Source organism: Hippopotamus amphibius, chromosome 2 (assembly GCF_030028045.1).
Source record: "Hippopotamus amphibius kiboko isolate mHipAmp2 chromosome 2, mHipAmp2.hap2, whole genome shotgun sequence".
Taxonomy (NCBI): Eukaryota; Metazoa; Chordata; class Mammalia; order Artiodactyla; family Hippopotamidae; genus Hippopotamus; species Hippopotamus amphibius.
This window is the reverse complement of record NC_080187.1, coordinates 149,063,913-149,091,106: the sequence shown is the minus strand read 5'-3', so window position 1 is coordinate 149,091,106 and position 27,194 is coordinate 149,063,913. Positions and strand designations below refer to the sequence as shown.

The 27,194-nt window shown below is 45.4% G+C and overlaps 1 protein-coding gene across 1 annotated transcript; it reads right to left on the bottom strand.

The window, feature by feature from the left end:
• Positions 1 to 16,744: 16,744 nt before the first annotated feature.
• Positions 16,745 to 24,972, bottom strand: MESD (mesoderm development LRP chaperone). Its single transcript, XM_057724869.1, has 3 exons — positions 24,742 to 24,972; positions 17,861 to 18,093; positions 16,745 to 17,238 (listed from the first exon to the last, which is right to left on the bottom strand). Exons 1-3 carry the CDS (start codon positions 24,946 to 24,948, stop codon positions 16,980 to 16,982), a joined length of 699 nt encoding a protein of 232 aa, XP_057580852.1. The 5' UTR covers positions 24,949 to 24,972; the 3' UTR covers positions 16,745 to 16,979.
• Between the last annotated feature and the right edge of the window lie 2,222 nt (positions 24,973 to 27,194).

Genomic DNA, 27,194 nt, shown 5'->3' with positions numbered 1-27,194 from the left:
GTAACAAAATATAATGGAAAAGAATAAAAAAAGGATATATATATGCATATATATATGAACATATCACTTTGCTGTACACCTGAAATAAGCACACTATTGTAAATCAACTATAATTTTTTAAAAAAGAAAAGAAGATAGGAAATTCAGAAGAATGGAGGGTGCTTGGGTGTTCCTCTCTCTGAAGGGCTTATCCCTAAGCAAGTGAAGGGCGCCAAGAGAACCCCCGGTGGGGAGATTGGGAGTATCTGCAGGAAGAGGAGACTGACATTTTACTCCTCAGTTGGTGCTTACTGGGCCCCTGGACTCACAGGCCATCTGCCTGCTGCCGGAGCTGGGGATGAGACTTCTCTGGTGTCTTACTTCCCTGTCATCTGGGAGAGTAGAGGCGGAAGGTGCCTCTGCTCTCATCCTGGGGTGATAGAAGGTGGATGCAGGCAGGAGCTGCCCAAGGTTCCCAGGAAAACAGCTGGCAGCTTCTGGGTAAATTCCCCTCACCCGTTGGCTGGGTAAGGATGAGTGAGGTTTCCACACATCAAGAGCACATTGTGAAGGGACTTCCCTGGTGGTCCAGTGGTTAAGACTCAGAGCTTCCAATGTAGGAGGTGCGGGTTTGATCCCTGGTCAGGGAACTAAAATCCCACCTGCCGTGCAGCCAAAAAACTAAATTAATTTTTTTAAAAAAAAAACAACAGCACATCGTGGAGCTTAGCGCAAGTGAGCTAGCTTGAAAGGACCCTGTTCCAAACAGTTGCCTGCTCAGGTGAAGGGATACCTGGCAGAAAGAGGCTTTGGGGCATTTCCAAAGGCAGGAGCTGATGCAGGAGCTGATGGAGGAAAACGGGCGCCACCCGTATTCATCTGGGAAATGCATTGCTCAGATCCAAGTGGGTAAGGGAGTATCTGGGAAGAATCCAGAAACCATCCTGTGCCAAAGAGCCATAACACCTGCCATAACAGAGGGCACTTAAGGACAGTTTGCAACAGCACCAAGTCTTGAAGACTTTTTATCCCTCTTCCTCTAATCCCCTGTGCTGTGTGCCAAACCTGCAGGAGCCAGCAGGAATGGGGAGCAACGGGAGAAGTGGAAAAAGAAGAGCCCCAATTCTCCACCCCCATCTCCCCTGCAGGGGCTCAAAGACAGGGCCTGAGAAGGCGGAGAGCAGCTAAACTCGCTTTAAGGGGCAGGAAGAGAGAATCTTGGCCTGTAGCCTTTGCTGTTGTACATGGTGTAAATACACTCATTGCGGCCAGTTTCCAGCTACAGTGGTTTAATGGCCAGATCCCAAGATTCCTGTCTATTCAACCACTGGTTCTGCAAGCTGGTACTAACTGGCTTAGGGCAGGCTGAAGGCTGATTCAACAGAGAGGAGTTGAAGGTGGTGCTGAGAAAAAAATACAGCTTTGCTCGTTTGTATCCTTCAAGATCAGCTCTTTCAACAAAACAATTACACAGAGTGGAAGGGAAGAGTATAAGGTTTATAGCTCCCCTGCACAGTATCATGTCAACTCCCTTAGAAGAAAGAAGCTGCTCAAAGAGTTCTGCTTGTTTATATCTTTTAAACAGATCTTTTTCCCCCATTTCCACTCTACAGGGAAAACACTACATCTGGTTGAATAATGCTACAATGTTGGAGATGGAGCTCTCCTAAGCAAAACATCAAAGGTGAAATCACCAAGACTGGTTCATAGGATGACATAAAATTATTAAAATTTAAAATCTAAATAATCTTGAAAACAAATCAATTGAGGAAAATAATGAGTTTAAATATAGATATATTCCAGGTAAGAAGTTAATATCTTTGGATGTGCTGGGCATCTTTGGTTTGCACCCAGATTTCCTTCCACACCCTGCTTGGTACCCAAGGAGGCAGACATGAGCTGTTAACAGTTCTTTGGTCCTTTGACTTCCTGTTGGTTCAGCCAATTAGAGGCCCCTTCAGGAGATGGGAGGGAGGAAAGTGCTGTGTTAGGGAGTTCATTGCAGGGCTCCCTCCTGGCCGGTATCTGTGGGTCAGCTCTGTCCCTGGGGCTTCAGCCAGGGTCTCTCTCTATACCACTGTCTGCCTGGGTCCCAGTAACTGCTCTGACTCCTGGTGTGTCTGCACTGGGGGGTGGCAACTGTTGCCATGTTTGCAAGCTTGGGGTTATGGCACTGTTCCTTGTTGGGGTCCCTAAACTTTATTCACATAATTTGCAAATGGTCCTTTCATTGAAGAATTGTTACCACGCCCTCTGCTTTCTACTGGGACTCTGCTGATACTTTATATATGAGACACTCTTACAAAGCAGTAAAGGGAAGGTGGGGAACACCAAAAGAAAAATAAGAAGGTTTCAATTCACATAAAAATATATAAGTGGGAAACATATGTATTTAAAAAGTCAACCTCACAGCAGTGTAAAGCAAACACACTTCAATTATAAAAAGAGGAAGAACGAATGAGTGAATGAACGAACAAAAGAAAGAAAGAAACTTTAGTCAAGGGGGGAATAAAAAAAGAAAAGAAAAGAAAAGAATCTTGTTAGAAAAAAAAATTCAGCCTCATTGGTAATTATAAGATGCAAATTGAAACAACAGTAAGATACTATTAATCACCTATCAAACTGAAAATATTGCAAAGAACACTACAAGGCAAGAAGAAACGGACATTCTTGGATGATGACAGAAAAAAATGTGGTGCAACTTTTCTATAAAGCAATTTTGTATTATGTATGAGGGTAAGTCAAAAATTATCCGCAACCTGGCTGTAGAATTTATTTTAATTAACTTTTAGAAAAGACAAATACAGCATTTTTCGACATAATCTCCTTGCTTTTCAATACACTTTGTCCATCTGTCAACAAGCTTTCGTATTACCTAATTAAAACATGTTTTAGGCTGAGCTGCGAGCCACGAATGCCCCACTGTCATCATTTCTTCATCAGAAGTGAATCCGGCTCCTTCTTGATGGCTAACACTTATGCGACCTTCCCTGAACTTCTCTATCCATTCATACACACTTCTTAAGGACAAAACACTTGCCTCATACTGCACACAAAGTCTTCAATAAATAACGGCACCAGGTACACCCTCAGATCACAAAAAACGAATCACTGCCAGCTGCTCTTCTTCCATGCAAATCATAAGTGGGGCATCCTTTTTTGCTCGCACCACAGTTACAAATGAACTGATGTAACATGATCACACCTGCACAGCAGTGACTGGGGAGACAGTAGCCTTGAATGGAAAGCGTGGATAAGACAGTGTGGCCAACAGAAGTTTTAATATAACCGGAGTGCGGATAATTTTTGATTCACCCTCATAAAAGTGATCTGAAAATGTGTGCAGACTTTGACTCCAAGATTCTGCCCAAGAATTTATCCTCAAGAAAGAGCTTACAGGGGTGCACAGGATTTGTGACAAGGACATGCACTGCAGCATTTTATATGATAATAAAAACTTTGAAACAATCTAGTCAGCAATCAGACCAGCTACATTGAGATACAGTGTCTTTCCCAAAATGAAGATTAAAAATGACAGTTGAAATGCTGATAATTATGAATGCTGGGTGGTAAGGAACGGAAATTCATTACACTACTCACTCTAGAGGGGTGTGTGTGTGTAGTTTTAAAATATGATAAAAAAAAACTTTCTGAAAATTGGAAATAACTATTTAGAAAGTACTTAGCATTATGGATCAAGAGCCTTAAAAGTAGTCCTTTTCATTGACCTATTAATTATTTATGTGGGAATGTAGCCTAAGGAAACAAAGCTTGGGTATGAAGATGTTCGTTACGGCATTATTTATAATCATTTGACACATTCAAAGAACCTAAATGTTTGACTCCATGGGAATGACTAAATAAATTATGGTCTCATTTGATGAACTATTACACCTTACTGAAATAATATTGGCAAAGAGCTTGTAATAACAAAGTGCTCACTTGCAAAGCCAGTTGCAAAATCGTTGTGGGTTCTGGAAGTCACAGAATATTACAGGCTAAAAGACCTTGGAGCTCAATTGGCCTGGCATTCTGCACGTGAGAGATGTACACGCACACACACACACACACACACACATAGGCACACACTCACTCACTCACACACTCACACACACACCTTCAGCCCTGCCACCTCCACCAAGCCCACATTCCTGTTCCCTCTGACGATGCCACTGCCACAGCCTCCAGGCCAGTCCCTCCAGCCTCTGTACCTCTGCTTCCCTCTCCTTCTCTCTCCCTCCTGATTCTGCCTCTTAAAGTTCCAAGGAACTAACTTGCAATAGCAAAGTCCTCCTCAGCAGCCGTTTTCCTTGGTTCAATTCCTTTTGTGAGTGCTGTCTGGTCCAACTGAGGTACAGACAGCAGATCCATTCTAGCCAGGAGCCTACATTGATTTAAAATTAGAAGGAGAAGGATTTATTGCAGGGTGCCCAGCAAGCAAGTGGGAGACAAGCCTCAGATGCACTCCAGCCTGGTCTGTGAGTTCATTTTTTTTTAAAGGGGAAGAACAAAGAGGCTGGCATTAATCATTGTCTTGTGACATTTCTGTGATATTTCTTAACATAGTTTTGGGAGTCAGAGTGTCTCGGTTTAGGATTCTCTGGACAGGTGGTCTGTGGTTTGGGGGTCTGTGAGCTCATCTTGCCCTGGAGAAACAACCTGAGTTTGAACAGTATGGCAGTCTTAGTTATCTGACTCTGGTTGATAAGTGTTCAGTTAGCACAGGATTGAGGTCAGAAGGGACAAGAAAGGAAATAAAGTTTTGAATAGAGAGATTTAATCATAAACTCCATAAGGGAACTCGGTTTTAGGGGGACTCAGTTTCATTTCAAAGACAATTCAAAAAAAAATAAAATAAAATTACTATGATTTATGTCAAAAAAAAAAAAAAATTAGAAGGAGGCAGAAAACACCATCCTTGCCCAAGAGATTCTAAAGGAGGAGCAAAGATCTCAGGGAATTTGTAAGGAAGCCTCTATGCTAGGGGTTCAGGGACCTCCTTGGCACTGGAATGAATTCCTCTGGTCCTGTTTCTTCCAGACCTTGGTATGTGGATTCCAGTCCTGGCAGAACTTGTCACCCCTGTTTATAGAAGAGGTGAGGCACAGGGACATCAAATTGGCACTCAAGGTCATCCAACGTGGGCTGCGGCAGGAGGCTGGGATCAAAGAGGCCTCAGTGTTTCCAGGCCCACCACTGAAGCCTCACTCCCCACAAGGAAGAATGCCGGCTGGCGGGCCCAGCAGATGCAAAGCAGGCCAGATGTCCCTGGGATTCCTGACATTCCAGGAGGGCAGCCCTCCTTGCTGACTCAACTCCAGGCCCCAGATTGGTGAGCTCAGAAACTTCACCTTGGAAACTTTGGCAGACTTCTCTGGAGGGGGAGAAAGATTGCTCTGAATGTGCTAGGGCCCTGTGCACGAAGATCTAAAAATCCTGCAAGGTGAGCTGCTCAGATCCAGGGTCTGACAGAACTTGAATGATGGGCTCATTGACAGGCTTGAATCAGTTCAACAAGATCTAGGGAGAGTTTACCACGTGGCCCCAGCTGCCAGCTCGGATTTCCCCAGATGCTGGACCCAGTGGAGAGGGCCTCAGAGCTTCTGGCTTATGACACTTGGATGAGACCTCCTGAAATCAGCCCCCTGGAAATTTCCTTGTCCTGGCAAGCAGCACTGTCAGCCTGCAGCACATGCTGGACGTGGGCAGCTCTGCCCCTGGTCGTTTTCACAGCAGAGCCACGTGGCCTAAACATGAAGGTCCTCAGCCATGCACCTATCTGGGAGTGTAGTGCCAAGGAGGTGGAAGCAGTGGCCACTCCTGCCTGAGCAGAAGCAGACCCATTCTGCTCTTGCACACACTGCACTGGGCAGATGGCCATTCTTCCGGAACAATCTCTGCAGCCCATGCAGACTTTCACCCCATCCCCCTCCTTAGGCTGTTGTGCTCCGGTGAACGGGAGCGCTGCCTCCAGAGGGAAGGGATGCCATTCTGCCCCTTCCTAGCAGTGACCTTCAGCCAGGGGCTTAACGTTTATGAGCCTCTGTTTATTCGACTGAAAAAAACAAAAAGTACAGTAATAGTTAACACTCACAGAATGCTGTGTTTAGGGCTTCACGTGGATTTGCTCATTTAATCCTCACAACACCTCTACGAGGCGGGAATTTTATTAGTGCCCATAGGCTCAGGTGATGTGCTGAGATGGTGTGCCAAAGATGATACAGCTTGTAAAATGCAGGACCCGGCAGTGCAACTCCAGGGCTGTGCTCTGACGGGCCTCACACTAACTGCTCACCAACTGCAACCTTGCAGGATTATGGAGAGGAAATGAAGAATATAAAGAGCCTGCGTGCAGCGGGTGCTCAATAAATGGAAAGTGACACTGAGCATCTTTTAATGTCATTTGTAAACACCAGGAGGGCAGAGGCCTTGCTGCCCTGTTTGCCTTCACCCCCACCACCCGCTCAGTTCCTGGAATGTGTAGGTGTTCAGTACGTACTTGGCGAGCGGGTGCACGATGAGGCCAGGACAGGAGCAGCCCTCCTCCCAGACAGAGCCCCATGATTTGAGTTCACATCCTGGCTTTGTCACTTCCTAGCGGTGTGACTGTGGAAGAAATACTTAACTTCTCTGTGCTTCAGTTTTCCTGTGTGTAACATGTGGATGATACTATAGTATCAACTGAGAAGGGTTGCTAGGAGGATGACATAAATTAATTTATGTAGAAGAGGACACACCGAGCAGATAATCCTTTAGATTTCCAAGAGAAATCCATAGAGAGAAGCATATGCAGATTTTCACAAATGTTTGGCAAGCACAAATTGACTGATCTGTTCATTAAAATAATAGCTGAAGAATTCTGCCCGAAGGATGCGCGGCAAGTCAGCTTTGTGCGATGTGGATGCTGTGAAGCACAATGGTCTCTGCTGCCCCCTAGTGGGCATGTCCCTTAATTTTTTGAAATTAATGAATAAACGAATATTTATTTATCTATTTTGGGTTTTTTTTAAACTTTTTATTTTATATTGGGGTATAGCCGATTAACAACGTTGTGACAGTTTCAGGTGCACAGCGAAGTGACTCAGCCATACATATACACACGTCCATTCTCCCCCAAATTCCCCTCCCATCCAGGCTTTCACATAACATTGAGCAGAGTTAGTCAATGTTATGTAGGTCCTTGTTGGTTATCCATTTTAATTACAGCAGTGTGTACATGTCAATTCCAAACTCCCTAACCACCCCTTCCCCCGGTAACCATAAGCTTGGTCTCTAAGTCTGTGAATCTCTTTCTGTTTTGTAAATAAGTTCATTTGTGTCATTTCTTTTTAGAGTCTGTGTATAATTTTTCTTTCTCTGTCTGACTTACTTGGCTCAGTATGACATCTCTAGGTCCATCCATGTTGCTGCAAATGGTATTATTCACTCTTTTTAATGGCTGAGTAATATCCCATTGTATATCTGTACCACATCTTCTTTATCCATTCCTCTGTCTATGGACATGTTGACAGTATCCCTTAATTTTTCATTTGATTTTCTTTCACAGGAAGATGCTAATGGTCTCTTCAGGGGGACCCCTGCTCTAGAGGATTCTGGCCAAATCACTTTGCCCAGCTGTGCCTGGGTTCTTTGGACAGTGAGGTGGAGAGAATGAACACTTCTAATTCACCTGACAAGGGTTTTAGGAAAGGGGCATAGTACTGGCTGTTTCTGTGATCAGGGGCAAATCCCCCCAGCTCCCCGTCTCATCTGTGAACAAGAACTGCCCACACCTCCACGGCAGGGCAGGTGTGAGGCTCACACGAGGCGGATGACAGGAGGCGTGTGGAAGTTCTCAAGTTCAAAACACGTCTGTTGTAGTCCTTACCATCCACATCTTCCTCCTCTGCTTCCCAGCTGAAGTCTTTGGGACTTTTCCTCCCAGATGTCCACCCGCGAGGACCCCTGAGTGAAGATGTAACAGGGAAGAGCTAAATTGGACTCCATGTTCAATCTGTTTCTTTGACTTTAACCTTTGCTTTTTGCTGCTTTTGTTATTATACATGATGGCCTGCCTCAGGGAACCCTGCCCCTCTGCCTGAATATCAAACTAAAGTGCCTCTTTTCAGCTCACAGGCAGACAATCTGCCCTGCCCACCTGGGTGAATGATTGCAAGAAAGATGAAATTAACACATCCCCTCACCCAGGCTCCTCATTCCTGGAGATGTTTTGCAAGACTGATGGCCCTTTACTTTACTTCCCTGCCGCCTCTCCCTCTCTATTCTACCTTTTTACTTTAGTTCCTCACAGCCTTTCCCTCTTTGATTCTGTAAAAGGAACTGGCACCCAGACCCCGATAAGATGGTTTTTCAGAGACATTAGTCTGCCATCTTCTCAGTCTGCCAGCTTTCCGAATAAAGTCGTACTCCTTGCCTCAACACCTCGTCTCCGATTCAGTGGCCTGTCGTGCAGCGAGCAGCGAGCGTGGACCCAGTAACAAAGAGCCCATGCTTTGGCTACTGTAAAAGTCCCTCAGCTCCAGCCCTGGCCTCACCCAGTCTGGTCAACAAGGTACCTCACAGCATCACCACAGGAAAACATTTTTGTCATCAGCTTTCAGTCAAAGGGTTGATTTCTACATTTAATAATGAGCACACACATTGCAAAAATTAGAGATGAAAAAAAATTGGAGTTGATGAAGACTCCCTCCTTGAGCAAACGTGCCAGGCTCCTCTGAACCCTCATCTCATCCACCTTGGCCTGCTGAGCCCAGTTTTAGCAAAGAATCCTCCCAGGTCAGGTTAATCCCCCACCCTTGAAAGCTCAGCCTTGGGCCAGTCTTTGGTAAGAATCCAGTGAAGCTGGTTTAGCAAGCATCCCCCTACCCTTGATAGCTAATCTAATTTTCCAGCCACTGACCCTCTCACTCTGCTCTTTGACTCAAACTCCCCAGCTGTCATTGCTGTATTCAGAGTTGAGTTCAATCTCTTTCCCCTATCGTAATAGGGATAGAATAGGATAAACAGGTGGTTGTAGAAGTCCCAGTCGGGGACTATAGACAGAGAGGGAAACCTAGGAAACTTTGGGAGACCACTGTAAGTTAATGATAGCTCAAGAAAGCTATCTGAATGTCATGAAACTAAGCAGACTTGCTTAGCTATAAAACCATAAATAAAAGCACGAGATATGCCCCAGGCCATTAGGTGGAAGAAATATGTCACCGCCCTTCTACTGATTTGAATAAGCGCTAGCTATGATAATCCTCCTTTGACCTCATAGGGTCAGGCACTCTCTTGCCTGATACAAAGGAGAAGCTAGCGATGTAAGCCTGGGGTCTACTCGAAAAAGGCAGTCTTTTAACCTTCCCCTTTCCTTTGACTATAAAATTGGAGCCCACTTAATCCTTAGGGCAAAGCCCCCTCACCTGCCCACTTGCACCTCTTACAAGCGTCCTATATTAATGTCTACTTCTTGCCTATCACTTTGCCTCTCGCCAAATTCCTTCTGCGCTGAGACACTAAGAACCTGAGCCTCAGTAAGTCCAGACACCAGATGAGTGATTCTAATTAAAAGACTGTGGGTTCGAGTCCCAGCCAGGGTTTTGGCTGGATCTGAGTCCCGGTCACGTGGGTTCAAGTCCCAATTTGGGTTTAGGCAATAGTCAATAAAATGTTCCTTGCATTTTTAACAAGTGTTTGGTACAAAATTTTTCTTTAACAGAATCCACCAAGAGATGAAGAGGCATTTGAATTAAAATAAATTAACATTTTATACCTTTTGAACTTTGCCTGGCATGTTGATGATCGATAAATACTTTTGAATGAATAAATACATTAATGAATTAAAAATAATGCCCAATTCTAGTGAGTTTTTGGCAGAATGGATGGGTCAGCTCATATATTGCTGGTGACAGTGCAAATTGATACTATCCTTTTGGAGTAAAATGACAATGTATAATAAAAACGTGTCCATTGTTCTAGTAATCTTGAAAACAATACTAAAGGAGTCATTTAAAGAGAGAAGAAAAACTAATTTCAATGAAATTGATGATTGTCGGTAAGTAAAAAGAACCCAAATATTCAACAATGTAGGAAGAGGTCAAGAGAGTGGCCGTATAGCACAGAGCTAGGGTTCTGACATCTTTGTTTTATACCTTCTTTAGACAGATAAACAGAGAATAAAAAAAAAGTTAGAGTGGGAAGATTCAGACCAATTGTAGAAACCTCTTCAAAGTAGCTCTAGTGAAAAGCTTATAAGGATCTAGAGCTCCCAGAATCCAGGAACAACCAGAATAACCAAGACCCAGAAGGTCAGAAACTCAGGGCAAGTGCAGAAACTTCACCGACAGAAGTCCTGAAACCTTCACCTAGTTGTCCCACTATTCATGACTCAGCTACCAAGTCATTCAGTCTCTGGCAGAGAGATGCTTTGATTTGCCAACCAGGTGTGTGGTGTCCTGGGTGAGGTGTCCACCCCTGGTCCAGATGGCTGTGACCATACAAGGGGGTTAGGATAGGGTCACTCCTGCGAACAGGGCAGGCTTGGGATGAAGCAGGTGCTCCTAGAAGCGGGTGTGGATAAGACAGAGATTAGACTCACACACTTTTAAGTAGCAGAGCCACACCTAACACTGGCTGGACTTTCTCTGCAGGAAAAGGATTGGACCATCACACAGCCACTGAAATGTCCAACGTGAAGACCACATAGCCACAGGGAGACGTTATTACGATATAAGGCCAAGTGGGAAATGCTGAAAACACCATTCTGTTCCCTACTACCAAACAGGAGGGAAGGGGGCAGGGCGCAACCTCTGAAAGAATGACACAGCCCGAGGACATGACAGAAACTGCTTACAACCAAATGGGTCCAAGACGGTGGACAAGTCAACTTCCAGGCGCCATGACTGTTCCAAGGCAGACCATAAGGATCCAAAAGTGGACGGTGGCGACTTCCCTGGTGGCGCAGTGGTTAAGAATCTGCCTGTCAACGCAGGGGATACGGGTTCTCGCCCGGGTCTGGGAAGATCCTACATGCCGTGGAGCAACTAAACCGGTGTGCCACAACTACGGAGCCCACATGCTGCAGCTATTGAAGCCCGTGCACCTAGAGCCTGTGCTCCACAACAAGAGAAGCCACCTCACTGAGAAGCCTGCATGCTGCAATGAAGAGTAGCCCCCACTAGCCACAACTAGAGAAAGCCCTCCACAAAGACCCAACACAGCCAATAAATAATTGTTAAAAAGTGGACGGTGGCCCAGTTTCTGGAAATCCCTCCCCTTCCTGAAATAGCTGGGATAATCCGCCCACTCATTAGTGAAATTACCCCCACCCCCACCCCCCGTAAAAACGGACCTCACACTTGCACAGCCTCACTGTCTCAATCCTTATCCCCACGCTGACGGGTCCTGTCTTTAACATTTTCATCTTTTCATCATCAGTTGTGTGTTGTTGTTTTTTTTAACATTAACTTGATTTTTAAATACAGCATTAAAATATTATCTCTTTACTGCTCTGTGACACCCCTTACATCATGTGCCTGTAGCAAGCCCATGCCTGCCCCCGCCCTGGCCAAAAGCAGCATTTGGTATGGCCTTTCCCCCTTCTACGGGGCGGGAGAAACATGGTTATGAGATGAAACTGAGTGGGTCCCTGTGGGGCTCCCAGGCACGGAGGCCTTTTTTTGTCCCGTTTCTTGTAGGCAAGACTCCAGGCTCCATGTCCTTCCCTGAGTTCCAAAGGGTGGATGTGAACAGTTGCAAATCAAGGGAGGAGCAGCCAGGAAACCACCTGAGGTGAGATTAAAGGGACCAGAGATGCTCATCAAGATCAGGAGATCTCCTGAGACCCTGCACACACCCTAATCCTGTCCGTAACCCCACCCTTGAACCATTTTTATAAAACCCTTCATCAAATCCTCTGGCGGGGGACACATAGTTTTTGAGGGCAGGAGCTCACTGTGTCCCCCTTTGCCTGGCAAAACAATAAAGCCATCCTTTCCTACTTGACCCAAAACTCTGTCTCCGAGATTGGATTCAGCACCAGTGCACAGAGAAGCTGAGCTTTCGGCAACAGAGAGACAGGAGTGAGGCAAGGAACACTCCAGCCTGACCTTCCCAGTGGGCACCAGGGCTCCAAGGTCCACTGCTAATCTGAGAACCTCTCCGAGGACTGGACAGGAAACCTTCTAGCAAGAGTGGTTACCTCCCCTTCCTCCACCAAAGTCTAGGACATTTGGTAAAAACCACAGGAGGGCACAGTCCACTTGTCTAGCAAGGCCACACACAGCCAGAGCCCCTTCCCTTTCCTGTTCGGTTATAGAAAAGTTGAGAAAAAGCAATACTCAGGCCTTGAAGTGCAGCTCCAGGAAAACAAACAATGCTCAGATAAGGAGGGAAGGGAGTCAGGAGAAGTCACGGAAGATAGATGTTCTAGGCCAAGGTCTGGGAAAGGCTGTGTCTGTGAAGCATGAACAACAGGGGAAAAAACAAAGACATGGCATCTACCCAAACATGTTGCAATGAGAAAACAACTGCCACAAAAGAATATATACACAAATACAGAAAAATATTCTGTTCTGGGAAAAAATATAACATAAGGTGAAAATCAACTATACTTCAATAAAATTTAAGAAAATAAATTTAAAATATGAAAAAAAATAAGGAGATGCAAAAATAAAGTTGGCAGCTCCTTGTAAAAAAAAAAAAACAACTCAAAGTGCAGAGTCTCCATTTGGACTTCTTGAATTCACAGAATTTAATAAAAACTTGAATTCTAATAAAAACAGCTCAATGAGATCAAAAACAGGATGAGATTAAAAAAGACTCACTTTAGAGCTAAGAAAAAAACTGGTACCCAAAACACCAACACAAAACTGAAAATAAGTTAACAATAGAAGATAAATTTTTTCACTTGATGGGAAAACCACCTAAATCCGCAACTGGAAATGACATACTATATTCTAGGAGCATAAAAAAAGATTTTGAAAAATCAACACAAAGACTTCTTTTAGTTTACTTAAAGAGGTTTAACATTATAAAGGAAACCACCAGAAGTACTAAAAATCACAGCCTAACCATCAAAAACCAGGGGGGATGGAAGGATGCCTAATCATTAAGTTCTCACGTTTCATAGTTGATAGTCAAAGATGCCATGTGAACGTACTAAATCGAGACATGAAAACAAACATGAAAAAGTTAAAATGGGGACTTCCCTGGCGGTTCATTGGGTAAAACCCCATGCTCCCAAGGCAGGGGGCACGGGTTCAGTCCCTGGTTGGGGAACTAAGGTCCCTCATGCTGCACAGTGTGGCCAAAAAATTTAAAAAAATTTTTTTTCAAGTAAAAATGAACTTATATACATGCATATATTATATTCACCACCTCCCACCCCTCCCTTAAACATGACATTTCTCTTGTTCATGAATCTGCAGATTGGGTGTGGTTTTTCTGGAGAGCTCTTCTCTGCTTCCTGCGTGGCTGGCAAGTCCGAAGCCTGGGCCTGGATTCATTTGAAGGCTCACTTGCTCACCTCTCTGTGCCTGGGCTGGGAAGACTCCCAGCTGGGGCTGGAACAGGTGGAGCTCTCTGGGCATCTCTGTCTGCGTGTCTCCTGTATGTGGCCTCTCTACTATGGTGGCTTCAGAGTAGCAAATTAAGATGTGGTTTTCACATCTCTTAAATTGACAAGTGTAATGCCCAGTGCTGGCCAGGACTTGAGATCAATCTATTGCTAGCTAAGGTAAGTTAACAAAACCACTTTGGAAGGCCATTGGGCAGTCTATACCGGAAGGTTAAAAATTTGTTTGTTCTAGCAATTCCACTGCTTGGAATTTGCCCCTCAGATATAAACACAAGTTTACCAAACTAGTTGGTAATATTTGTTACAATGTCCAGTGCAGCATTTGTACATACTAGCGAGACCCTGAAAACTCAACATGCATCAGCAGGGACTGTGTAGGTGAACCCTGGGTCAAACCTCACCACCACCCAGCTCATTTGAACCAATTTCTTTTTCTTTTCTTTTTTAATAAATTTTATTTGTTGGCTGCATTGGGTCTTTATCGTCGCACACAGGCTTTCTCTAGTTGCAGCCAGCGGGGGCTACTCATCGTTGCGGTGCATGGGCTTCTCATTGCTGTGGCTTCTCTTGTTGTGGAGCACAGACTTTAGGCGTGCAGGATTCAGTAATTGTGGCACATGGGCTCGCTAGTTGTGGCTCGTAGGCTCCAGAACGCTGGCTCAGTAGTTGTGGCACATGGGCTTAGTTGCTCTGCCGCATGTGGCATCTTCCCAGACCAGGGATGGGATCGAACCTGTGTCCCGGCCATTGGCAGGCAGATTCTTAACCCCTGCAGCACCAGGGAAGCCCTGAGCCACTTTCAATCGAGGCCTGAACTACTGAAATACTCTCCCAACTTGCCCCTCACACCAACTGCTGCCTGTTTCCAATCAATTCTCTGGTGCAGCCAGAGCAAATTGGAGGACCTCTCAAATTCACCCCACCACAGCTAACATCCTTGGGCCTCCCGAATCTCTACAAGACCCTGTGCACCCCACACAGATGCAACGGTTCCAGCTTTCATCCTCATCACTGGAATGTGCAAGGTCTAGGTGTTCCCAGGGAAGGGGGTGGTGCTGCAGGATAGCCAGGGACACAGGAGTCAGGAGAGCAGGGATTTAGTTTTATCGCCTGGTAAAGTAGTTCCATACCTCAACTGGCTTGCAGAGGTGCATTTTCTAAGTGAATGGTCCCCTCTTCCAAAAGAATCTTCCAAATAAATCTTCACTTTCATAATTCTTATTCATAAAGGTGTGCTGTTTCTTTAAGAGATCCCACAGACTTGTGTAAGCTCTCAGCCCCCACAAATTCACCGTAACTTACCTGTCCAGTAAGTCACCTGTCCAGCCCAGTCCTGTGCTGTGCCCCAGCCTCTTCACTGGCCTTCCTGCTGTCCCTCCTCTGTTACTTCTAACCACACAGCCTTGGCATGGACTGTTTGCTCTGCCTATGTTACTCCCGTCTCCTGCCTCAAGGAGGTCTTCTCTGACTATCCCAAGATTCCTCCACTTCTTGGTACTGTACTTCTTTCCTATTTCTAACAGTTGCCATTTCACGTTGTATAGGATTAATGTTTGTCATTCCCCACCAAGTCACTGTTTCACAATGGCAGGGGCTGTATCCACACTGTCCCTGGCATCTAGTGGTGCCCAGCACAGAACAGATGCTTGTCAATACAGGCTGATGTGGCTGCACATCCCATAAGAAGCAATGAGACAGACATGCACATTGTGACATGCAAAGACAGTTAAGTGGAAACACAAGGTCCTGGATCAGGGTGAAGCACGTGCTCCCTGCTGCTTAATGAAGACAAGCATCTGATCAGGACGGCTGCCCTATACTGGGTCATCACGGCTACAGATGACAGAAACCCAACAAACTGCCCAAGTAAAAACTGACAACACCCAGGGACAGGGCTAGTTTCAGGCATGGCTGGATGCAGGGGCTTAGGGGATGCCACCAGGACTCCGCGCGCTCTCTCTGCTTCTCCCCATTGCCGGCCGCATCCTCAGCCCTCCCTTGGAGGGGGCAAAAGGGCAGCAGCAGGTCCAGCCTCACTTCCCTGGGTTCCAACTGTATGAGGAACAACAAACACCTCTTTCTGAGGTGGCTCAAGCAAGCTCACCCTGGGATTCATCCCTTACAGGAGTGAGGAGGCCTGCAGGGCAAACACTGCCCCCACAGCACAGAAAATGAAGAGGCTGTGGATCATCACAGGGAAATCTGAACAGTCACCAAAATGAGGGGAAACAGAGGCTGTGAGCCAGAACAAACACTATACACCAGTAAGTGTACTTTTTTTTTTTTTAAAAAACAAATTAACAGTAGCTTCCACTGGAACAAGGCAGTGGCAGTAGGGGAAGCCAAGACTTTTTGCTTTGCACCATTAATGATGATGTTTTCTAACCGTGTGCGTGCTATTTTTAATTTGTTAAAATCACAATGGAAGCCTTTTTTAACAAATAATTTTAGTTCTTAAAAATGACACCTGTGTATAAACTCTGTAACTTACACAGAGCAGGCTCCGATATGAACAGCAACATCAAACAGCAACAGGTAGCACACCTTAGTACCATACCAAAACACCACAAATTTAGGCACTTTATCAAAGAAAAATGTTTAGAAGTGAATGAGGTTACTGAGTCTGCCGCTACACTCTGCAAAGGACTCTGCTGATGCCCGATTTACACCCTTGAAAATCATCACATTAAATGGAACATATAACTCTCAGCACCAGCATTACTCCTGCCTAAATAAGGTTCTATTTTGACAGAACCCCTGGACCTGACAGACCACATAAAACCGGACAGATACCAGGAGTTCTCTATAACTGATGAGAGGGATTCAAGTCCAAGAAACTCAAAGTGAATACTCAGGATTTTCAAGTTGCATTATTTTCCGTTCTCTGCATTTTCTGCATAAATTTGGGATTTACACATCCTGGTGTCCTGTTTGTATATTTAGATACCGGAGCTCCAAGCAGTGCTCCCGTGGAGCGGTTTTAATTTCACAGTAATGAAGTGATGTCTGCGGCATGGAGAGCCTGATTCAATTAAGTCAAGAGTCTTAAGTTTGTCTGATGAGAACCTGGAATCCTTTCAGTTAACAGAAATAATAAGCACGGACACAGCAGGCTGCCGGATCGGAGCAGGTACAGTGAGGGGAGCAGTGCCACAGTCTGGACAGAGACTCTCCCACACTCAAGAGGGAAAAAGTGACACTGCCAGGTTTCCGTTCAGTGATTTTATAGTAAACGTGAATTTGTCAGTGTCCCATGTTAATTATAAAACCTCTGTCTTCTTACTTGAAGCCTTTTAAACAGTAACTCTTACACTGATCAGAAACTGGTCATGTGGCAGACCTTTCCAGCAGAGACTAGCACTCCATCAGTATGTGGTTTCCCACGCCCGCCCTGGCCCCACGTGCCCAGGCTGAGCTCTATGCAGGGCCCGAGGCTGCCCCATTACAGCTCTTCTCTTTTACTCCCAGCTCGATTATTTTCCTTCGAAGCCCGAGATTTTGGCTCTGCTTCCTTCTTCTTTTTGCCTTTCTCTTGCTTGGTTTTATTTTTCTCTTTGCTTCCTCCTCCTTTGCCAGGGTACACCTGTCCTTCCAGAGTTACATCAGCACACCTGTCTTGACTGACCAAGAAGTCCTTGATCTCCCAGGCGTAGCTGCCGTCACGCAGCATGAAGATGGCACGGTCTGACCCCACGATGAACCTTGACAGACAGACAGATCAGTCAGCACACGGCTAGAGGATGCTCGGCTACTAGACAGAAGTCCTAACCCTGGAAGTTAAAGCAAGCAGCCAAGTATGTCCACACCCTAAATTCCACAACTGTTACTGAGGAAGAAAAAGGAAATCCCTTAAAAGTGCATCTCAGGATCATATTGACCTGTGACAACTGGACTCCTTCACTTTATAGTAGCAGTCTGGTCCGTGCTTATGTGTGAACACGGCTACACAGAGAAGCATTCTCCAATGAGCAGAAACTTCTAACAGAAGAGGCGCACTGTCAAACTGTAATTTGCCCCTCACAGAGGCTAAGCTATATGGCTTCTTACTCATATAAAAGAAAAGTTAAAGATACAAAGATAAATGGTTTTAGGATCAAATGAGATTAAAACAAACAAGCAAACAAATTTACTGGCTTTGACCAAAAACGAATGCTCATCTTCAAAGAGAAAAAAAAATTGGGTAAATAATAAAAGTAAAAGAAGACAAACTACATAGGAAAGGTGCAGGGCCCTTGTAAGTTACTGCCGGGAAGGACATTACACAGACACAGAAAAAGTCCCAGCACAGCCCACGGTTTCTCAGCAAGGCTGCTGCTGCTTTACCTCTGGACGTCGTAGTTGGCGTTGAACAGACTGCCCTGCCAGAGGCTCGTGATCTCCTCCGTCTCCTTCTCCGTGGGGCTTCCTGACACTGTGACAAACATCATGAGAGTCTTGCCCTTCTTTGTCATCTTCAACAGGCTCTCAGGCTTGCCCGGGTCTATCTGGGAGAAGTCTATAGGCGCAGAGGGCCTTTTGTGCTCTGGGAGATCTCCTTCTTCTATGTCGTCATCTTTCTATACGGATGGGGGGAGAAAAGCATCAGACTAAGTGTGCGTTTCAACTGGCAGAGGCAAGAACATCTGCAGACGACGTCAGGTGCAGGTTTATGATCTAAATTACAACAGAAAAAAGTAAACCCGGGAGCTTTCCTCTTCTATTTGACTTTCAAGCAAAGTCAAAGTTTCAGGCAGCACTCATCACTCCAGTTCACGTATCACAGAGAACCCCCACGTGATGGGCTTCTAGAGTTGTTTCACTCTTAAAGAACGCACCCAATATGGTAGATTGTACAAACGGCCACATTCAGGTTTAATCTAGGACAACAGGTATTAGAAGAGTGGCTGCCTCTGGGGGAAAGGGTTACAAGGTGGGATTGACTGAGAAGGGACACAAGGGTACTTTCTGGGGTGATGGAAATGCTCTGTATTTTCCCAGGGGTGTGGATAACTTAATAGATGTATCCATTTGTCAACTCATGGCACTGGGACTTCCCTGGTGGTCCAGTGGGTAAGGCTCCGTGATCCCAATACAGGGGGCCTGGGTTTGATCCCTGGTCAGGGAACTAGATCCCACATGTATGCGACAACCAAGAATCCACATGCCGCAACTAGGAAGTCCACACGCTGCAACTAAAGATCCTGCATGCTGCAACGAAGATCCCACATGGTGCAACCAAGACACGGCGCAGCCAAAATAAACAAATTAATTAATTAAAAAAAAATGGCACCGAATACTGAAAATCTGCATTTCATGTACATCAATTTCACCTAAAAAATAAGAACTGTAAACAAATATTCAATTCTAGATAGTAGGTTTGGTTGTCACAGTGGAGTGAGCCAGCAATTCTGAACCACTATCTGTGAATTCTAGCAAAGGCGTCACTGCATGGAGGCTAACGAGAGCCAGGCTCTTCCCTTGGGGTAAGGGAGCTACAAATACAAAGGGGAAGACTGCTCCTATAGTCCTGGGCTGGAACTGGAGGCAGCAGAAGGAAATTATGACTTCTGATAGAGAGATAAAAATATCTAAAAGAACCAGGGTTCCACGGAGAAAAGGCTAATTCCAGTAAAGAAAACAGAAGACGAGTCTGGAATATTTTCTTGTGCCAGCAAGTAAGACGTGCTCGGAGAATGATGGGACGTGTCAGAAGGACACAAAGGCCAACGTGAAGCAGAGCTCATGGGCCTAATCTGGAAAAACGTGAAAATCAAAATAGTGACAGAATGATTTATAAGTCCCCCAATAAAATAAGAACCACTGAATCCAGACCCACATAATAAACAAGTGAGTTAATTACTAACGGTAGAATACCAACTAATAAACAGAAGATACATGAATTAAAAACACGTAAAAGAACCAGTGTTCCTCGGAGAAAAGGCTAATTCCAGCAACAAAAAGAAATGCGGTGCTGCTCGATGTTATCATACGGATAGTCCTTGACAACATTATGGTAAGTGAAAGAAGCCAGACACAAAAGACCACGTACACATTGTATGATTCTACTTATACGAAATGTCCAGAGCAGACAGATTTATGGAGACAGAAAGTAGATAAGTGGTTGCCTAGGGCTGGCTGGAGGGCTGGGAGGAACTCAGGGAGGGGTGACTGAGATTACAGAGCTTCTTTTTGGGGTGATGAAAATGTTCTAAGATTGTTGTGGTGATGGTTGCACAACTCTAAATATTCTAAAAAACCACTGAAATGTACACTTTAAATGGGTGTATGACGTGAATTATATCTCAGTAAAACTATTTAAGAAAGAAACAAAAACAAACAAAAAAAATCCAACCTAAAATGAAACAAAAAACCCCTATATACTACTTGGGGCTCTTGACACATCATTGAAGGGCCGAGACTTAAGACACCAACAATAGTGTACTGTATTAAACATATTTTTAATAAAAGATGAGCATGAAAGAATTCTAAAGCAGTGATTGAAGGTGATCCACATTTATATCAGACCTGGGATCTGCCTTCGTCTCCACATAACTAACCTGTGTGGCCTTGGACACAATTCATAATCCTCTAGGCCTGTTTCCTCAGCTATAAAAGAAAAGCAGCTCTAGGTGATCTCCAGGGCCCTAGCGGTGTGGGGCCAACCTTTTCCTCAACCCTGCCAGCCTCTCCACGGACCCATTTCTTCCTCATTTTGCTCTGAAAGAGCTGCCGGTGACCTGCAGGCAGGAGCCTGAGCTGCACTGTCACACGGACAAGTGGAAGATCATTCTTCACCTATAATGGGGGGAGGAGGGTAATAAGGCATTTCCCTCCTAAGCTTGTTTGGGGGATTTAATGACACAAAGGCAACCAATCAATACTTAATACATATTTCCTATTACCACTGGGCCCTCTGTAATCTGGTCTCCAACCACTATGGAAATCACCCTCTCAAAGTACACAGGAGCTCCTGGTAGCCAAATTCACAGACTGTTTCTGACTGTATTCTATTCTATTTCCCCAGAAATCTGTTACAGTCTCCTTAAAATACTTTGAGACGTCTAGTTGGTTCAATAACCTAGAATATTTTTATTTTTCAAGCTGGTTCTACTCATGGTCATGACATTAACTCTGTAGGTCACAAGCACCATTTCTTTTTCATGAAAATATAATTAAATGATCAGAAGTCTAGCGCATACAGCAAGGGTAAGGATCGTTTCAAGAACCTTTAATTTCTACTTAATATGTCTGAGTGTGAATTTCAGTTACAAAAAGAAAAGAAAATCAGTACCCTAGATGCAGGCCAATTGTCCAGGTCTACTCTTAGTTCTACTGCTACCCTGAGTAATCTTACCTGTTCTATCACTTTTTCTAAACCTAGCACTTTTTCAAAATTGAAAGCAATCAAACCCTTACCCTCAGGCAGGGCTGGGTGGAGGTGGGGGTGGGATGTGACCAAATGGCCCCCCCACACCCTCCCAGCCTCGTCTCCATGCTGGTCTTGCATTCCTGACTGGCTTCACCACTGTTCCACTGCTGATCATCAAATTTAATAACTACAAAGCTGAACTCCCTTTTTCTGTAAATCCTTTTCTTCCTCCCAGGGTCCTTGATAATACCACCAGCTACCATCTACTAAGTAGCTCCTATGTCCCAGGCACCTTACATTTATTTTAATCTCCCACCTCAGGACAACCCTGCAAGATCCCCATTGAATAGAGAACTGGAGGAGGCTCAAGAAGGTGAGTAACTTACTCAAAGTCACAGGCCTGAAGGGGTGACACTGAAGTACAAACTCACATGTCTGGCTCTGAATCCCTCCCTACCTGCCCCTCTGCGGCACCTGGTTACAGTAATGTAAGAAAGAACTACCTTTGGTTTTTCTACACCAACTGGGACTCAGCGGTAGTTGTAACACAGTACAAGGAGTTCTCTGCTTCCTGCTCCACGCCACACACCTGGGGCAGGCCTCTCCCTGCAGCAATGATGTTCATACTAGCAGAGGACTGGGGGAAGAATTCAGGGACTGCCACCAGGGCAGGAGGCACTGCTTCCTTCAAAAAAGCACCCAGAGGTGGGTCTGCTCTCCCACAGCAAAGTCACTGCTACTGGGGAAGGGTGCTCACACTTGCAGAGTATCTGCAAACATGAGCTCATTTCATCTCCAAGGAAGCCTACAAAGTGGGATGTTACCTGGCTTTAGGGATAAGGAAAATGAGGAGTACACAGTTACCACGGTTTAAGGCTGAGTTCAAAACCTCTGTCCTTTCACGACATTCTTCTGTCACCTTCCTGGTTATACAATCAATCAACTACCAAGTCGTGTTAAGACCATACAATCTCTCACATTTCTTTCTCCCTTCTACTCTACTACTGCAGCTTCTAGCTTATTAACCCAGGTCCTTCTCATCACCCTGTCCTCTGTTCACCAATGTGTATGGCAATGTAGTAAAGTGGTTAAAAACAAGCTTTAAAGTCAAGTGACTGAATCTGATATTAAGCTAATTTGCTGTGTGCCTTTGGGCAAGTTACTTAACCTCTCTGTACCTCAATGTCATCATCTAGAAAACAGAGATAGGTACCTCCCTCCACAAAGAGTTAAGAGGATTAAATGAGATAAGAGTGTTTAGAGTAGCCTTGTTAAATAATGAACACTCAATAAATATTAAGCTGTCTCTGCCTTCAGAGTTTCTCCTTGCCCATCCATCTTAAACTGAGCCGACCAATTAATTTTCCTGAAGTTTAGCTCTAATCATGATATTCCACTATTCAAAAATGTTCAACAGCTGAAACAACCACTCTAGGGCATACTCCGAAGCCTTTTAAAAATATTACAAAGACTGTGCAGTAATCTGTGGAAATGCTTAATATACAGCAAATGAAAAAAAAAAAAAAAAGAACAGCAGAAAATTCTACTGATGCTATGTTTTCAGCTGTAAAAACTCCGTATGAATACAGAAGGGTAACCAAAAGACTAAACACATGTTTCGGGATGAAGCTCTGCATGATTAAACATTCCAGTATTATAGTATTTGGGTAACACAACTTTTCAAACTCATCAAGGACCTCATTTTTCCTTCTAAATAAAGTCCAAACCCCACAGGATTCAAGGCTTAGCAGGGCCTGGTTCTCACTAACCTTTCCATCCTTTCCTCTCACTATGTGGCTTCGGAAAGTCTGTTCCAGCCAACCTAACCAATTTATTACATTGGCATAGCTAATAATCAGAGTTGCACTATTCTAGGTTCTTTTCAAGTTTTCTCAGTTAATCCTTGCAACGACTCTGAGGTGGGTACTAACACCTCTATTCTGCAGGTGAGGAAACTAAAGTCCAGTGAGGTTCTTTACCAGTCCAAATTTCCAAGCCCAGGTGGTTTGAACCCAGGCAGTCTCACTCCAGAGCCTGGGCTATTAATATTTACACCATTCTGCCCAGTCCCCTCATGTCCCATCCACCTGAGCTCACGCTGCTCAGTTAGTAATGCCATCCTCCCACATTCCCTGGTCTACCTAAAATGCCATTTCCTCCTGAAACCCTTTGAGATTCCCATGGCACTTTCTTTTTATAACACTGAGCCATTTCTACTGTGTATTACAGTTATTTTTACTGTTATCTACTATTCTTGATGGTTGAATCCCTTGTTCACCTCTGCAGCACCCTTTTTTGTCTTGATCAGGGTCTGAGTATTTTCAGGCTAGGGTTTCTGCAAGTAGATGTGTTTCTCACTTTGGTGGATCAAACGCTGCATTTGCTAGAGCCCCAAAAGAGACTGAGAGATTGCAAGGGAGGTGGAAAGTGGGGAAGGAACTGCTGCACCAAGTTCCTTTTTCCTTAGTGATCAGCAAACACCCAGATTGACCCCAAGCTTCCCTTCAGCTGCAGGTCAACATGAAAACTGCTTTCTTCCAGTCAAATGCATCAGATGGTACTTTAAACTCACGTATGAAAGCCTCTACCCAGTACACGCACACACAGATAACCACAAAATAACAAAACATCAATATTGGAAGAAATCATCCAGTAAAATCTCATTCTGCACATAAGGAACCCAAGGTCTAGGGTGGAGACCTGACTCGCCCAAGGTTACACAGTGAGTAGAACCCAAGTTTGTGACTCTGCTTCACCAGCTGTGCAAATTAACTAGGACGACACAACCACCTTCAGATTTTAAAGAGGCAGCAAGGTGGTTTTGGTTAGTGAACTTTACCTAAAAAGGTTATTACCCACTCCCTGTAATTACACACTCCAGTGCATTCAAGTAACAAACCAAAAAAATTGATTCTCACAAAAACAGGTCATCTCTCCTTTAAACGAAAAATGTGAGTTCCATGAGAGCCACGAGCCTTTGCTACCGCCTCCCCGCTCCCCCCACCAAACTAAAGCCACTCATAAAATTACAAAAACTCTCAATACGGGACGAAGTAAGAGAGTAGCATAGACATATATACACTACCAAATGTAAAATAGATAGCTGGTGGGAAGGTGCTGTATAACAAAGGGAGATCAACTCGATGATGGATGATGCCTTAGAGGGCCAGGACAGGGAGAGCGGGAGGGAGTCGCGGGAGGGAAGGGATATGGGGACATATGTATAAATACAGCTGATTCACTTTGGTGTACCTCAAAAGCTGGTACAAGAGTGTAAAGCAATTATATTCCAATAAAGAGCTTTAACAAACAAAAACAAAAAAACTCTCAGTAGGGACATATACCAAAATGGGAACTCTGAATTCCCACTAATTTAGAACACGGGAGAACTATGAAAGCTGAAACAGCTCTCTTGAAAGATAATCCTCATCATACCCCTCCACCCATTCACTCGCCCCATTCTTCAGGAGTGGAATGGAAAAGCCCTCCCTTCCCACCAGCAGGGATCACTGACCAAAGGGAGCAACGTGGAGGCGCCCAGGGCACTGAAGGCATAGTAGGGCTGAAGAGTGAGAAGCTGACCTGTGACTGGGGTGGCCCGAGGAATGCTGGAAAAGGACACTGGCATGAATGGTCTGGGAAGGGGGTCGGCAGGGGGACAGGGGGTCAGAGGAGGCTCTGAGGGTCAGCGGTGATTGGAGTCAGTAAGGGCTCATAGTATGCGTAGAGAGGAGGTTAGGGGATCGGATGATACTGAGGCGAAGGTCTAAAGGGTCCCAAGACGGACGGGGTTAGAGGTCACTGCGAAGGGGCCCAGGACAGAGAAGAGCAGCGAGGGTGTGCGCGCGCCGCAGACCTCCCACTGTTCCAGAAGACGAGCCATGTCAGCGTCATTGTAGTCGCGAATATCCTTCTTCTTCTTCCGGGGAGGCGGGGTGGCCTCGCCGGGCGTCTCGGCCGGGCCCTCAGAGGCGAAGGCCCGCGACGGCGGCAGCAGGAGCAGCAGCAGATCAGAGGCACAGAGAAGGACCACGGTGGCGCGCACCCAGCCGGAGGCCGCCATCTTCGCCGCGCAGCGCGGTGCCGCCGCGGGGACGGGACCTGCGCGCGCCGCCGGCCACGCCCCAGGCCGCCACTTTCCCGGGCCCGCCCCCTGCCGTCGCCTGCGCGGGACACGCCTCCAGCCCCGCCTCCACGCGCTCCAGGCCCCCGTGGCTCCGCCTCCCGGCCCTCGGTAGCCTACCAGGCCCCGCCCCGTCCTAGTTCCTCCAGCCCCCACCTCCATAAGCCCCGCCTCCTCCGCCATCTTGGCCCCGCCCCGCCTCTCCCCGTGGGTTCCTCCCGCTGGTCCAGCTGAGGCTTTCTGCCCAGGCTGGGTCGGATCCGAGTGCTGTCCTTCATTTTCCGCCAGAGGCCGACCTTTTTCTCTCTAACGCGCAGGCCGGGTCCAAAAGTTCCCTCAGGGTCTCTAGGAATCCTCAAACAGCGCCTCGCAAGGTCTCAGGTTTTCGCCTGTGAAATGAATTGGAGCTGGAAGTTCTGGGAGCTGCCTTTGCTCTGAGAAAGCCCGTCTCAAGAGGTCACACATTTCTTCCCAGTCTCCTGCAATCTCCTTTGAAAACAGCCAGTTGAAAAGGAGTGAGTGGCAGGTAGAGTACCTTTCTCAGAAGATCATAAATAGATCGGGCCCAGTGCTGTGCTGCTTAGTAGAGAGAATTCAGTTCCTCTCTCAATATTACTGTAATCGCTTGAACTTGAAAAACGTTTTTAATAAAATCATTACTTTTCATCTGTAAAACAGCTTCAGTATCTCTTCTGATTTTAACCTAATACTGTCAGCTCTGTCTGATCCTTTTCAAGGTTGAATCATTCTATTTTTTGTTTCTTACTTAAAAAGATTCAGGCCAGAGATGCTTTAAAACTCCATGGATTTTAAATGGCTGATCTGCTGACTTTTGAATTTTTAATTGGGTAAGAAAGACACCAGTCACTTAGTGTAGCTGTAAAATATTCGACCATTGTACATTCTACTCTGTTCCACACCAGCCACAATTCTGTCCCACACCAACCAGTTATCAGCCTGTCAGATATTGTATACACTTTTCTATATGTTTACAAACATCAAGGTGTCTCTAGAAATGGTTTTGTTGCATTTATATGTGTGTTTATGGCAACACGCTATAAATTGGTACGCGTATTAGCTCTTTAAGGGTTTTCCACTTACCAGCATGACATGATGAACTTTCATTCTTTATACTGCATTATACTATGCTCTAGTATTAACACACCAATAGGGACTTCCCTGGTGGCACAGTGGTTAAGAATCCACCTGCCAATGCCGGGGACACGGGTTTGAGCCCTGGTCTGGAAAGATCCCACATGCTGCAGAGCAACTAAGCCTGTGCGCTACACCTACTGAGCCTGTGCTCTAGAGCCCACAAGCCGCAACTACTGAAGCCCGCGCGCCTAGAGCTTGTGCTCTGCAGCAAGAGAAGCCACCACAATGAGAAGCCCGCGCACCACAGTGAAGAGCAGCCCCCATTCTCCAGGCCACAACTAGAGAAAGCCCGCATGCAGCAACAAAGACCCAATGCACCCAATTAAAAAAAAAAAGTACACCAATACTTTATTTCCTTATTACCCTATCGATAGGCATTTACTTCCAGTTTTTCTGCTAGTACCGAAAGAAAGAAAAAAGAGCCATAATAAACCTCTTTATTCATGCCTTGTGTTATGGGCTGAATTACATCCCCCCGAATTTCCTATGTTGAAGTCCTAACTCCTCAGTACCTCAGAATGTGACTGTATTTTGAGACAGGATCTTTAAAGAGGTAATTAAGTTAAAATGAGCTTGTTAGGGTTGGCCCTAATCCAACATGACCGGTGTCCTTATAAAAGAAGAGGAAATTTGGATATAGTTGTGTATAGAGGGGAGAGCATGTGAAGGCAGAGGGAGAAGATGGTCATTTACAAGCCAAGGAAAGAGGTCTTGGAAGAAACAAACCCTGCCGCTGACACCTTGATCTGGGACTTCTAGCCTCCAGAAGAGTGAGAAAATAAATTTCTGTTGTTTAAGCCACCTGGTCTGTACCAGGCAGCCCTAGCAAACTAATATATGTGATGGCAGCCCTAGCAAACTAATATATCTTGTTTGGATAGGATTATAGGCTACATATAAAAAACAATTAAACAAGACAGAGGGCATTGTTACTGTTTGATTTTTCTTTCACAGAAGCAGTTGGAAACAGCATTTAGGGCTGGTATTCTGGCTCCTTGGTCATATGACACCCAGTAACTTTCTCATCCTGC

What these genes read in the sequence shown, in the direction of transcription:
- MESD (XM_057724869.1), bottom strand. Translation starts at nt 24,948, where the DNA reads ATGGCGGCCTCCGGCTGGGTGCGCGCCACCGTGGTCCTTCTCTGTGCC. An exon ending in GTCTTCTGGAACAGTGGGAG is followed by an intron (nt 18,094 to 24,741) that starts GTCTGCGGCGCG and finishes CCATCCGTATAG; the next exon opens with AAAGATGACGACATAGAAGA. An exon ending in GCCAACTACGACGTCCAGAG is followed by an intron (nt 17,239 to 17,860) that starts GTAAAGCAGCAG and finishes CTGTCTGTCAAG; the next exon opens with GTTCATCGTGGGGTCAGACC.